General features: G+C 36.1%; 2 protein-coding genes and 4 long non-coding RNA genes across 6 annotated transcripts; 3 read left to right on the top strand and 3 right to left on the bottom strand.

The window, feature by feature from the left end:
- LOC123308004 lies at window positions 1-761 on the top strand. The gene is made up of 2 exons (XR_006537031.1): window positions 1-323; window positions 424-761. It is a non-coding gene; the product is annotated as an uncharacterized LOC123308004 (long non-coding RNA).
- A 5,383-nt stretch (window positions 762-6,144) lies between these two features.
- Window positions 6,145-6,637, bottom strand: LOC123308007. Its single transcript, XR_006537034.1, has 2 exons — window positions 6,257-6,637; window positions 6,145-6,193 (listed from the first exon to the last, which is right to left on the bottom strand). It is a non-coding gene; the product is annotated as an uncharacterized LOC123308007 (long non-coding RNA).
- Window positions 6,638-6,962: 325 nt separating this feature from the next.
- On the bottom strand, window positions 6,963-8,667 carry LOC123307011. Its single transcript, XM_044889213.1, has 2 exons — window positions 7,086-8,667; window positions 6,963-6,991 (listed from the first exon to the last, which is right to left on the bottom strand). Exons 1-2 carry the CDS (start codon window positions 8,665-8,667, stop codon window positions 6,963-6,965), a joined length of 1,611 nt encoding a protein of 536 aa, XP_044745148.1.
- A 464-nt stretch (window positions 8,668-9,131) lies between these two features.
- On the bottom strand, window positions 9,132-9,780 carry LOC123308005. The gene is made up of 2 exons (XR_006537032.1): window positions 9,244-9,780; window positions 9,132-9,180 (listed from the first exon to the last, which is right to left on the bottom strand). It is a non-coding gene; the product is annotated as an uncharacterized LOC123308005 (long non-coding RNA).
- A 56-nt stretch (window positions 9,781-9,836) lies between these two features.
- LOC123307010 lies at window positions 9,837-12,858 on the top strand. The gene is made up of 3 exons (XM_044889212.1): window positions 9,837-10,577; window positions 10,641-12,735; window positions 12,830-12,858. Exons 2-3 carry the CDS (start codon window positions 10,782-10,784, stop codon window positions 12,856-12,858), a joined length of 1,983 nt encoding a protein of 660 aa, XP_044745147.1. The 5' UTR covers window positions 9,837-10,577; window positions 10,641-10,781.
- A 172-nt stretch (window positions 12,859-13,030) lies between these two features.
- LOC123308006 lies at window positions 13,031-13,676 on the top strand. Its single transcript, XR_006537033.1, has 2 exons — window positions 13,031-13,564; window positions 13,628-13,676. It is a non-coding gene; the product is annotated as an uncharacterized LOC123308006 (long non-coding RNA).
- Window positions 13,677-14,772: the final 1,096 nt, after the last annotated feature.

The following is a 14,772-nucleotide window of genomic DNA, read 5'->3' as shown; positions in this document are numbered from 1 at the left end:
GTCACGAGTAGTACGTTAGAAAGAGATGGACATATGGTAGAAAATGTCAAAATCATATGTTTATTGTTTACTGTTCAGCTACTGTGTTTTCAATCGATATTTCATTCTCGTCACAAACAATTTAGCAGAAATCTAGGTTTTTAGAATCGACTGCTACATGCTAATAAAGCGAAAGTGATTTATTTTTGGAAATAATAGACCAATAAAGGAGTTTTTTTGTTATTTCATGTATGTACATATAGGACATGATTTACAAAGATTTACAAGGAATATACCTAGTCTACTTTCTATATTTCATAAGGCCACAGCAAGAATTTGTAGAGGTGACTTGAATTTCGAGATAGTAGATATATTATTGAATATTATAAGGAATGTTGTTCTAAACGAAGTAGTTACATATGTACCATCACATTCTATTTCAAGGCATGTCCGAAGAAAATACTTAACTCTAATCTGGATTCAATATTAGGAAAAGAAAAGATGTAAATCATTCAGTAAGCCCTGTGACATCGGCAAACTAAAAACTCAATATTTTCTGTTGATCAGTGTCACAGAAATCTAACACTGGAAAGCCACACGATAAAGAAACAGGAGCAGTAAAATATTACTGCCAGGAGTGCCAGAGAAGAGCAACTAAACCACCTGATGGAGAACCTATCAAAATAATTGAAAAAAAAATTGTGAATGATTAATCATCATATAAATATTTCCCTGGCAGTAAATTTCATATTATTTGTGAAAGTATCAATAAACATACTCAAAAGTATTGCCCTTTTCTCTATACCACACATGTTCTTGCTCAAGGAAGGTGAAATGTTTAAAAAATTCACTTTAACGATTAATTTTTCTCTGTGCAGCCAGAACGCAAAGCAGGGGTCCTTTTATCTTCCCAAATCACGAGTAATTTCAGTGTATATAAAATCAGACTCTGGCGAATGAGATAATAGTGTTGTTTTACACAACTCTCAAGTTTTTTACATTAATTAAAATCAGAAAAAAAAATTTCAGGTAGTATTTTTTTTATACGGAATCTATTATTTTATCAACACTTGGAAGTTTCAAGTACGAGAAAAATATAGTTGATTTGATAACATTTTCGAAGTTGATTTCAGTCAGAGACAACCTCTGTTGTTGTCTTCTCTTTCAGTACAAAAATTGCTTCAAATTAATAGAAAGTCTATAAATCTACCGACAACCACCCAAAAATGCAACATGGAGGTTCAGCGGGCTGGTAGAATTCCCGAGTTTACTCGATAACTTGGTTGAAGCGGCAACGTTGATTTATTCTCTACCAGCTACCAGCTTGACGTTTACTACCAGGGACTACTGTTATCTCTCTTTTCTACCACCCCCCTCTCTCTCGTTGGTATTCCTCGATGCGGTGAACGGGAAAACCACGTGAAGGCCTGTCCATGTATTATGGTCTATATTAGGTCTATGGGTTTCAACTGTCGCTGTCACTTATTCATCCGGAAATTCAAGTCGGCCATATTATTTGGTTGGAGATTAGATTGGACCAAAGAAGAGAGAGTTTCACCCCCCTGATGGTAATATAGAGATATATCAGGTGGTCAATTCAAATAGAAGGTGTTGTATTAAAAAAACACTATTTTCTTGTTAGAATTCTGTGGTAAAATTAATAGTTCTTCAACCTTTAACCCAGAATGAATACGCTGAAACCCATCAATTGATTTTCAATTACCCTCATTTTCCGTCAAGAAAATGAAGTTATTTTCTTCAACTATTCAGCCACAACTCCATCCAACTCTCGTTTTTTATATGGAGACACATGACATATGAACTCTAGTTGAAAAGCTCACGAAAACCGGAATCCCACGATTATCTTGATTTTTTAAATCAATCATTGGTTTGATATTTTTATGGGACTTTTAATTTTTCTGATGTCCACAAAATAGAAATAGAAAAATAATGATGAGGGATGCCATTTTTCGTGAGCTTTCCTCTTCAACCAAACTTACTTTTTGTGTTTAGTCTGATAACCACAAAATAAAATAATAAAAAACGAAGATTATGGTGAGATTCCATTTTCTGTGAGCTTTCTAACGAGTCCATATATGGTGTTTCTTTTCGAAACACGGAAATTGGATAGGGTTGAAGTAAAACCCTTCATGGATGTAATTGCCTGAAAATGAAGGTAATTAAAAATCAATTGATGGTTTAAGCGTTTTCATTTAGAGTTATTTTTTGAAGCAATATTAATTTCATTTAAGATATTTGCCCAACTTAGACTTCCTCGAGAAACATTAATATTTATGAATTCTAATTTACTCAACCAACAAGTCATAGAACAATTCCAAACGCTTTAATTTATTCAATTAAGAAGTTATACCCAACATTTAATTTGTGACAATGTTAATATAAAACTTTCGCAAGATTGAAACATTTAAAATTTTTTGTACAGGGTGGGCAAAATTGGTGATACCTGAATAACAACTTTTTCAACCCAAAGAGATAGAGGAAAATGCATGGCACCTTATGGTCGTCATTTTCGAGAAACTAATAATGCCATCAACTATATCACTCAATCTTCTTTTATTCTTTTGATTTCGTGTTATAAGTGAAAATTAAAATTTCAACTTTGGTCATTATCTCCGTTTCTGTTTAAGCTAGGATGTTGAAATGAAAACATTATACAGACATTTTTTTATAGCAATCCAGCGGCGTACTATGATTTTCTTCAACAGGTATATTTGCTGAGCTATAACATAAAGATATATTTTTTCTTATGAAAACAGTAGTTTAAAATTACTCAGAAACACTGAGGGCGATGTATGATATTTTTTTTGAAACGTTAAAAAAATGGCGATTCTCTCTAAGTCCTTTTAAACTACTGTTTTCATATGAAAAACACAGCTTCATGTTATAGCTCAGCAAATAAACATGTAGGAAAAAATCATAGTACACGCCACTGGATTGCTATCAAAAAATGTGTCTGTATAATGTCTTCATTTCAACATCCTAGCACAAACAGAAACGGAGATATTGACCAAAGTTGAAATAGTCAAAATTTAAATTTTGGCTTATATCTCAAAAACAAAAGAAGGTAGAAGAATGCAGTTGATGGCATTATTAGTTTCTCAAAAAAAGACGACATGAATGGTACATTCATTTTCCTCTATCTCATTGGGTTAAAAAGTTGTAGTTCAGGTATCACCAATTTTGCCCACCCTGTACAATTCAAACTTTTCATAATATTTTTCGATTCTATACATACGTCTCACTGACAACCTTCATCCTTCATGAGACACCCTATATACGTTTCCCTAAAAACTGGAATGGAATGAGCATATTAAATACAAGAAACAAATCTGAATCAATGTTAAATACAAGGAATGTTTGAATTTCTAATCGACGTATGTCTCTTTATTTTTATCTTTACAATCTGTCTAAAATAACTATCATAGCCCGCTCTCCTAGAAAAACCCCCTAGCAACTCAAATTATTTGAAAAAGAAGTATCTTGACGACGCGACGTAACATTCTTCCCCTCGCAGTTCAGTAGTTAGGTCTGTTCTATCACTCTCGCTAATTTTGTTACGGGTCGTTTTAAAATTCCATTCTTGGTTTTGACCGTCTGGACCAGGAAAAACTTCTTCAACTCTGCCTAATTTCCAAGAGTTTCTCAAGACATTATCTTCAATTATTATAACAATATCTCCCTTCGTGATTGGTTTACTATCATTACACCATACATTTCTCTTCGTCAGTCTTCGTAAGTACTCCTTCATCCATCTTTTCCAGTACTCATTTGTAATTCTTTGTACTTTCCTCCATTCTCGTTTCAATTCTATATTTCCCATTTCTCCAAAACAATCACCATTGGAGGTTCCAAGGAGGAAATGATTTGGCGTCAAAGCTTCCCAGTCATCTGGATCAGTAGAGACTTTAGTAATTGGTCTAGTGTTGATCATGTTCTCAATTTCAGCAAAGAGTGTCAACAATAGTTCGTCTTTTAACCTTTGTGTCGCTAAAATGACATGAAAGGTTTTTTTAACGGAACGAGTAAGTCGTTCCCATACTCCCCCCATGTGAGGAGCTGCATATCGTTTTCAACTTTATTTTGGTCAATGTTTCTAATAGCTCTTTTTAATTCATCCATAGCTCCACGTAGATTTGTACCATTGTCCGAAAAAATTGTTTTTGGTCGTCCTCGTCGTGCTATGAACCTTCTCAACGCCATGATTGTTGAGTCTGTAGAAAGGGAATGGGCTACTTCGAGATGGACTGCTCGGATCGTCAAACAAGTGAATAAAACTCCCCATATCTTTTCGTGTCTTCTACCAACTGTTACAGTTAGAGGTCCGAAGTAGTCAATTCCAGTAAATGTAAAGGGTTTCACTCTGGGTGTTAATCTTTCTACTGGCAGCTGTCCCATCACCGGTACTTGCGGTTTAGCTCTCCTTATTCTACAAAATTGACAGCTGGCAAAGACTGATTTAACAGCTGAGCGACCGTCTATGATCCAATAATTTTGCCTTAATTCATTGAGAACTAATTCAATTCCTTGGTGTCCGTATTTTTCATGATAATGCTGTATCAGGGGACGTGTGAAGGGGTGCTTATTTGGTAATATTATTGGATGCTTTGCAGATTCTTTCATGAAAGGTGCCAAATTAGTTCTTTCCTGAATCACTAGAATACCTCTACTATCGATCATGGTCATAAGATTGCGAAGTCTACTTTGTCTTTTAATTTTTTGTCTTCGTTGTATTTCCATGATTTCACCGGAGAAACTTTCTTTTTGGCACTGTCTAATCCAGAAAACCTCAGCTTCTTGAATGTCATCAAGTTTCAGCGCTTTTTCGATTCTGCTATCCAAAGATATTGAGTTCCTTAGTATTTTAATGAACTTTAAAACTCTAGCAGTGGTTCTTATTAATTTGATCCATTTAGAGAATCTTTTTATATCTGGTAGTGCAGATTGATCTTGAAAGATGGTCAAAACGCAATTTTCAAATTCTTCCTTGTTTCCACTGGAAGGATTCCGAGAAAAATTTTTTGTTGGCCATTTTGTCTTGTCTTTTTGGAGTAAGAACGTCGGCCCTGGGAACCAATTTTCGAAATTTATAGAGTTACTACCATCTTCATTGTATGTCCTTGTAGCTAGATCGGCAATGTTGAGTTTCGTTGGTATCCAATTCCATTCTTTTGTCTCGGACGATTCCTGAATTTCTCCAACTCTATGCGATTCAAATTGTCCCAACTGTCTTCCATCGCTACAAATCCAATAGAGCACTGTAGACGAGTTTGTCCAAAAATATGTTTGATTAATTTTAATATCAAGTTCGTTCTTGAGTGTCTTCGCTATTCTGGTTCCCATTACTGCTGCTTGTAATTCTAGCCTAGGAATAGATATGGGTTTGGTTGGAGAAACCCTGGCTTTGGCAAATACAAATGAAATGTCTATGCCGCAAGCATGTATTATTCGCAAATATGCAACAGCTGCAAACGCTTTTTTGCTGCTATCACAAAAGACATGCAATTCGATACTTTCAGCTACAGGAAGTTTAAGGGAATAACACCGCGGAATTTTTAAACTGATCACTTTTTGTAGATCTGCTAGCCATAATAACCATGTTTTATATATGTCGTCATCTATGAAGTCATCCCATCCAATGCCACTTCGCCAAATATCTTGGACCAAAATCCTGCCTCGAATTATGAAGTTCACAAGAAAACCGAGTGGATCAAAAACAGACATTATTATTCTCAGCACATGTCGTTTCGTAGGTCTCTCTCGATTCTGTTCAGGATGGAAATTCAACTTGAAAACGAGTTTATCTTCAGCTGAGATTCATGACAGTCCTAGAACTCTTTGCAGAGACATATCCATATCAATCTTTATTTAGATTTTCATCGAAGGACATCATTTTCATCAGTTCTTTTGAATTGGTAGTCCAATTCACCAATTCGAAACCTGCTTCAGATTGTGTTCTGCTTACTTCTGTTATAAGATTGTATGCTTCTAGAGGAGAATCAACACAGTCCAAATAATCATCAACATAATGACGTCTGGTTATTGCTTCTATTACTCTCTCCGATTCAGTAATTTGTCGATCGTATTCCTTCAACTAAAGATTGATAGTGGTCGTGGGATCGGAATAAATTTCACAAAGAACTCCAACTTCTTCTATGAGCGACGTTTCGCAACTTTATTGTTGCTTTCTCAAGCTCTAAAAAACATACAGACAACAGTGAATATACAAACATTACACAACAATAAAAAAATTCTCTACCTAGAATTCAACTGTGTTCCTCTAGTCCATGACAAAAAGATCGCAATAACATGTAGGTAAAACAGGTGACAGCGACACACTCCTTCCCGTCGTCAAATTCATACTGAATTTCATATTGTTGAATATTTATTATTATAGTACATCTGAACGGAAAAGAAATGCGCCTCCGTCATCGCTTTCATAAGAAGAGAAACATGAAAATACCGTTGAACAGAGAATTCAAAAAATCTCACGAACTGGACAAATATTGGACAAACTAACTATTCTACTTTGAACATCAATATTTCTTAAATAAAATTAAATTACACCTAAAACAAAAAAAAAAACTACCTGAATTTAATATTTTGTCGGGCGTACATATTTAGTATGTTGCTATATATAATGCTAAGATTAGCGCAGTCACTTCTTAGGTTGACAGTGTCGGCGAAGTTTATTTGGATCATCTCCCCCACGTTGCGTTTAAACCAATTGGCCTCCCGATCTAGCACTGTGACATCTTCGAATATAAAAGAGTGTCCAGTTTCAAAATGGTGTGAAGCTAACGCTGTTTTGTTTGGTTTATTCTGATTCTGGTTTTTACAATCGTTGGTATGTTGGCTTATCCGTGACTTTAGGTACTGTTTGGTCTGGCCAATATATGATTTCCAACAAGAACATGGTATCTTATATATTACGTTTGACAACGATAATAACGGTGTGGGATCTTTCAAACGCGTGTATAAACACTTGGTGGATCTGACATTGTAAAAGGCCAATTTGGTATTGCTGTCGAACACTGTACTTATTCTCTGTGAAAGCCCATCAATGAAAGGAAACTTGTAAAACTTACACGAAGGCTTTTCTGAGTTGTTAAAGGCCCTATGTTGTCTGAAGTAAGAATTTGAGCACTTATTCACGAATGTATTCGGGTAATTGTTCATCTTGAGAATGTTTTTAATAGTTCTCAAATTGGAGTCATGAAAGGTATGGTGACTGAGGTTCATCATTCTGTGAAGTAAACCCTTAACAGTACTCAACTTATGGCCAATAGGGTTGTAGGAGTGGTAATTTAAAATTCTGCCCGAGCTAGTTGGCTTGGTGAACCAATTCGTAAGTAGGGTTCCACACTCTTTTCTATGTACTTCAACATCTAGAAAGGCTAGTTTATTATCTCTTTCTGTCTCCATGGTAAACTGAAGTTTTGGGTTGAATGCATTGAAGTAATCTAGGATGGTATCGAATTCCTCCTCGGGCACTGCTGTGATCGAATCATCCACGTATAACCAGAAGAAGGGAAGAACAAAAGGCAAGTTCGCCAACACCGAAGACACCAACTCATCCATTGCTATCTCTGCTAGAATTGGACTAAGAGGGTTGCCCATGGCACTTCCGTCTAGCTGTAAATATATGTTCCCTCCAAAACTGAAGTAACTCGAATCGAAATAAAACTCGATCATTTCTAGAAATATCTTCTTTGGAATGTTCGTATATGCGGATATGTAAGACCATCGTTTAGAGAGTGTGCTCAGAACTAACCCTTTTGGAATATTTGTAAAGAGGGAAATGACATCTAATGAAATGAGCTTGTAGTGATCAGGCAGCTGTACATTGTTTAAGTTCTTCACAAACTCAAATGAACTCTTCACCTTGTAATTGAAAGTTGTTGTTACTGGTAAGAGTATCTGATGTAAAAAGGTTGCCAAGTTATAACAAGGGGCGTTAACACAGCTAACAATTGGTCTTAAGGCAAAATTTTCTTTATGTGTTTTTCTCAACCCGTAGATCTTAGGGGGGACCGAATTGTGAGTCATAATCTTCTTGCTAAGTGTTTTACTTATAAACTGATTCTCTACCAACTTTTTTGCAAACTCATTCACACGTTTTTGATATTTCATGGTAGGATCTTTGCAGGTTGGTTTATAGATGTTTCTGTCACTAAGCATTTCTTGCATTTTCTCTTCATAGTCCTTTTTGAGCATGATAACTGTTGAGTTCCCCTTCTCTGACCGTCCCACCAATAAGTCTGTGTGGGTTTTAAGAAACTGTTTGGTTTCATGCACCTCCTGCATCAGTCTTTTCGTGAATTTGGGCATTTCGTATCTCCTGTAAAAATTGGTCAGAATGTTGGTAGTGGACGCTCTCAGTCTATTCCTCTCATCTTCGTCACTTTCAAGATTAGATATACAATACTCCAGGTCCTTTATTATGGTATGAATTGGAATTTCTGAGATATTTAGGGGAAGGCCGAACTTAGGTCCTAACGATAAAATTCTGTGTACTGAATCCGGCAAGACCGCTTGGGTGTAGTTGTATATGAATTTATTACTATCTTTTATCAGAAAACTCGCCGTGGCATTCAACAGTTCCTCCACCTTTTTTAAAATTCCTCTCTTTATCATTTCGAATTTCTTGTCAAATTTAGTTTGGTTCATTCTTAGAATGTTTAAAAATATCTCCTGTGGCAGGAGTCCATCTAAAAGGTCTTTAAGTTCATGTATGGAGCGTAAGAGCTTTCTGTACTTCCATTCTGTAATATCTATTTCAATATTAAGGACTGATCTCCGGAAGATCATCGAAATGTTTTCTACTTTCCTCCTATAGGGGTGATCTTCTGTTTGAAGGAGTAATAAGCACCCAATATTATTGGTGATATGTTTAGGGAAAATTCCTCTGCTCCTGCATTGTAGGAGAAATATTCGCCTATTCTTGATTGAAGCAAGCTTCATAGTCTCATTTGATAGCTTTTTCAGTAAGTAATGTGTCCTGTTGCCGTATGTGTGCTTGATGTTAGTGAAAAAACCCATCTCTTGAAATTCAGTAATTTGTCGATCGTATTCCTTCAACTAAAGATTGATAGTGGTCGTGGGATCGGAATAAATTTCACAAAGAACTCCAACTTCTTCTATGAGCGACGTTTCGCAACTTTATTGTTGCTTTCTCAAGCTCTAAAAAACATACAGACAACAGTGAATATACAAACATTACACAACAATAAAAAAATTCTCTACCTAGAATTCAACTGTGTTCCTCTAGTCCATGACAAAAAGATCGCAATAACATGTAGGTAAAACAGGTGACAGCGACACACTCCTTCCCGTCGTCAAATTCATACTGAATTTCATATTGTTGAATATTTATTATTATAGTACATCTGAACGGAAAAGAAATGCGCCTCCGTCATCGCTTTCATAAGAAGAGAAACATGAAAATACCGTTGAACAGAGAATTCAAAAAATCTCACGAACTGGACAAATATTGGACAAACTAACTATTCTACTTTGAACATCAATATTTCTTAAATAAAATTAAATTACACCTAAAACAAAAAAAAAAAACTACCTGAATTTAATATTTTGTCGGGCGTACATATTTAGTATGTTGCTATATATAATGCTAAGATTAGCGCAGTCACTTCTTAGGTTGACAGTGTCGGCCAAGTTTATTTGGATCATCTCCCCCACGTTGCGTTTAAACCAATTGGCCTCCCGATCTAGCACTGTGACATCTTCGAATATAAAAGAGTGTCCAGTTTCAAAATGGTGTGAAGCTAACGCTGTTTTGTTTGGTTTATTCTGATTCTGGTTTTTACAATCGTTACAATGTCAGATCCACCAAGTGTTTATACACGCGTTTGAAAGATCCCACACCGTTATTATCGTTGTCAAACGTAATATATAAGATACCATGTTCTTGTGGGAAATCATATATTGGCCAGACCAAACAGTACCTAAAGTCACGGATAAGCCAACATACCAACGATTGTAAAAACCAGAATCAGAATAAACCAAACAAAACAGCGTTAGCTTCACACCATTTTGAAACTGGACACTCTTTTATATTCGAAGATGTCACAGTGCTAGATCGGGAGGCCAATTGGTTTAAACGCAACGTGGGGGAGATGATCCAAATAAACTTGGCCGACACTGTCAACCTAAGAAGTGACTGCGCTAATCTTAGCATTATATATAGCAACATACTAAATATGTACGCCCGACAAAATATTAAATTCAGGTAGTTTTTTTTTTTTGTTTTAGGTGTAATTTAATTTTATTTAAGAAATATTGATGTTCAAAGTAGAATAGTTAGTTTGTCCAATATTTGTCCAGTTCGTGAGATTTTTTGAATTCTCTGTTCAACGGTATTTTCATGTTTCTCTTCTTATGAAAGCGATGACGGAGGCGCATTTCTTTTCCGTTCAGATGTACTATAATAATAAATATTCAACAATATGAAATTCAGTATGAATTTGACGACGGGAAGGAGTGTGTCGCTGTCACCTGTTTTACCTACATGTTATTGCGATCTTTTTGTCATGGACTAGAGGAACACAGTTGAATTCTAGGTAGAGAATTTTTTTATTGTTGTGTAATGTTTGTATATTCACTGTTGTCTGTATGTTTTTTAGAGCTTGAGAAAGCAACAATAAAGTTGCGAAACGTCGCTCATAGAAGAAGTTGGAGTTCTTTGTGAAATTTATTCCGATCCCACGACCACTATCAATCTTTAGTTGAAGGAATACGATCGACAAATTACTGAATTTCAAGAGATGGGTTTTTTCACTAACATCAAGCACACATACGGCAACAGGACACATTACTTACTGAAAAAGCTATCAAATGAGACTATGAAGCTTGCTTCAATCAAGAATAGGCGAATATTTCTCCTACAATGCAGGAGCAGAGGAATTTTCCCTAAACATATCACCAATAATATTGGGTGCTTATTACTCCTTCAAACAGAAGATCACCCCTATAGGAGGAAAGTAGAAAACATTTCGATGATCTTCCGGAGATCAGTCCTTAATATTGAAATAGATATTACAGAATGGAAGTACAGAAAGCTCTTACGCTCCATACATGAACTTAAAGACCTTTTAGATGGACTCCTGCCACAGGAGATATTTTTAAACATTCTAAGAATGAACCAAACTAAATTTGACAAGAAATTCGAAATGATAAAGAGAGGAAATTTAAAAAAGGTGGAGGAACTGTTGAATGCCACGGCGAGTTTTCTGATAAAAGATAGTAATAAATTCATATACAACTACACCCAAGCGGTCTTGCCGGATTCAGTACACAGAATTTTATCGTTAGGACCTAAGTTCGGCCTTCCCCTAAATATCTCAGAAATTCCAATTCATACCATAATAAAGGACCTGGAGTATTGTATATCTAATCTTGAAAGTGACGAAGATGAGAGGAATAGACTGAGAGCGTCCACTACCAACATTCTGACCAATTTTTACAGGAGATACGAAATGCCCAAATTCACGAAAAGACTGATGCAGGAGGTGCATGAAACCAAACAGTTTCTTAAAACCCACACAGACTTATTGGTGGGACGGTCAGACAAGGGGAAATCAACAGTTATCATGCTCAAAAAGGACTATGAAGAGAAAATTCAAGAAATGCTTAGTGACAGAAACATCTATAAACCAACCTGCAAAGATCCTACCATGAAATATCAAAAACGTGTGAATGAGTTTGCAAAAAAGTTGGTAGAGAATCAGTTTATAAGTAAAACACTTAGCAAGAAGATTATGACTCACAATTCGGTCCCCCCTAAGATCTACGGGTTGAGAAAAACACATAAAGAAAATTTTGCCTTAAGACCAATTGTTAGCTGTGTTAACGCCCCTTGTTATAACTTGGCAACCTTTTTACATCAGATACTCTTACCAGTAACAACAACTTTCAATTACAAGGTGAAGAGTTCATTTGAGTTTGTGAAGAACTTAAACAATGTACAGCTGCCTGATCACTACAAGCTCATTTCATTAGATGTCATTTCCCTCTTTACAAATATTCCAAAAGGGTTAGTTCTGAGCACACTCTCTAAACGATGGTCTTACATATCCGCATATACGAACATTCCAAAGAAGATATTTCTAGAAATGATCGAGTTTTATTTCGATTCGAGTTACTTCAGTTTTGGAGGGAACATATATTTACAGCTAGACGGAAGTGCCATGGGCAACCCTCTTAGTCCAATTCTAGCAGAGATAGCAATGGATGAGTTGGTGTCTTCGGTGTTGGCGAACTTGCCTTTTGTTCTTCCCTTCTTCTGGTTATACGTGGATGATTCGATCACAGCAGTGCCCGAGGAGGAATTCGATACCATCCTAGATTACTTCAATGCATTCAACCCAAAACTTCAGTTTACCATGGAGACAGAAAGAGATAATAAACTAGCCTTTCTAGATGTTGAAGTACATAGAAAAGAGTGTGGAACCCTACTTACGAATTGGTTCACCAAGCCAACTAGCTCGGGCAGAATTTTAAATTACCACTCCTACAACCCTATTGGCCATAAGTTGAGTACTGTTAAGGGTTTACTTCACAGAATGATGAACCTCAGTCACCATACCTTTCATGACTCCAATTTGAGAACTATTAAAAACATTCTCAAGATGAACAATTACCCGAATACCTTCGTGAATAAGTGCTTAAATTCTTACTTCAGACAACATAGGGCCTTTAACAACTCAGAAAAGCCTCCGTGTAAGTTTTTCAAGTTTCCTTTCATTGATGGGCTTTCACAGAGAATAAGTACAGTGTTCGACAGCAATACCAAATTGGCCTTTTACAATGTCAGATCCACCAAGTGTTTATACACGCGTTTGAAAGATCCCACACCGTTATTATCGTTGTCAAACGTAATATATAAGATACCATGTTCTTGTGGGAAATCATATATTGGCCAGACTAAACAGTACCTAAAGTCACGGATAAGCCAACATACCAACGATTGTAAAAACCAGAATCAGAATAAACCAAACAAAACAGCGTTAGCTTCACACCATTTTGAAACTGGACACTCTTTTATATTCGAAGATGTCACAGTGCTAGATCGGGAGGCCAATTGGTTTAAACGCAACGTGGGGGAGATGATCCAAATAAACTTGGCCGACACTGTCAACCTAAGAAGTGACTGCGCTAATCTTAGCATTATATATAGCAACATACTAAATATGTACGCCCGACAAAATATTAAATTCAGGTAGTTTTTTTTTTTGTTTTAGGTGTAATTTAATTTTATTTAAGAAATATTGATGTTCAAAGTAGAATAGTTAGTTTGTCCAATATTTGTCCAGTTCGTGAGATTTTTTGAATTCTCTGTTCAACGGTATTTTCATGTTTCTCTTCTTATGAAAGCGATGACGGAGGCGCATTTCTTTTCCGTTCAGATGTACTATAATAATAAATATTCAACAATATGAAATTCAGTATGAATTTGACGACGGGAAGGAGTGTGTCGCTGTCACCTGTTTTACCTACATGTTATTGCGATCTTTTTGTCATGGACTAGAGGAACACAGTTGAATTCTAGGTAGAGAATTTTTTTATTGTTGTGTAATGTTTGTATATTCACTGTTGTCTGTATGTTTTTTAGAGCTTGAGAAAGCAACAATAAAGTTGCGAAACGTCGCTCATAGAAGAAGTTGGAGTTCTTTGTGAAATTTATTCCGATCCCACGACCACTATCAAACTCTCTCCGATGTTCCAACTTGACGAGCATTGCAATTTTTTACATATTGGGCACAAGTGGGGGAGCACGTAGCACCAAATGTCATGACCTGCATCTGATATACATCACAATGTCGATTTGTTTCACCGTTTCTCCACAAAAACCGTTGAGAATCTTGGTCTATTTCTATTATTCTTACTTGATGAAACATTTCTCGAATGTCACTAGAAAATGCAACTTTTCTTTCCCTGAATCTTATCAAAACTGCCACTAGAGATTGAAGGTAATCGGGACCAGCAAGAAGATTACTGTTCAAAGATATTCCATGAGATTTAGCTGCAGCGTCAAATACAAGTCGGAGTTTCTGGGGTTTATGTGGGTTGATTACACCAAAATGAGGAAGGTACCAAGTTCTTGCTCCTTCTTTCTTCGCTTCTTCTCCGGTCAGTTTGCGTGCATATCCTTTATCTATGTATTTCTGGATGTTATCGCAATATTTCTTTTTGAAGATATCATCTTTCAGCATCTGTTTTTCGACGCATAATAGTCTTCGATAGGCGACTGATTTACTTTCTGGTAATTTCATATCATCTTCTTTCCAAAGTAGTCCTATTTCGAATCTTTGCCCGATTCAATTTATGGTGCGTTTCATTACATCAACAGCTCTATCATTTTCTTTATCTCTTTTTGTTTGTGCTGAAGCCGAAACACCGAAGGCATCCAATGTGAATGATTCTTTCACTAACTTATGAAGCATTTCGTCTGAATAAGGATTGTCGCATACATGAAATTTTTCGTCGGAAAGATTATTGTCGCATATATGAAAAATATATTTTTCTTCTGTCCTGCCGGAAGTATTCCCATGAAGGATCCAGCCGAGGTGAGTCTTGGTTGCTATTGGTAGATGTTCAGGACCTTGGATGATTCGTCTAGGAAGAGTAAGTCTTATGTTATCCTGCCCTATAAGAATCATTGGCTGTTCACATATGTCCTCTAGCGGTATTCCATTCAAGAATGACAATTTTTGCCATTCTGAAGCTGAGACATGTTGTTTTGGTAGCGACAAATTT

The sequence above is a fragment of the Coccinella septempunctata genome, chromosome 2 (assembly GCF_907165205.1).
Source record: "Coccinella septempunctata chromosome 2, icCocSept1.1, whole genome shotgun sequence".
In the NCBI taxonomy this organism is placed as follows: Eukaryota; Metazoa; Arthropoda; class Insecta; order Coleoptera; family Coccinellidae; genus Coccinella; species Coccinella septempunctata.
The sequence above is the reverse complement of the archived record's forward strand: the minus strand, read 5'-3'. Positions and strand labels throughout refer to the sequence as shown.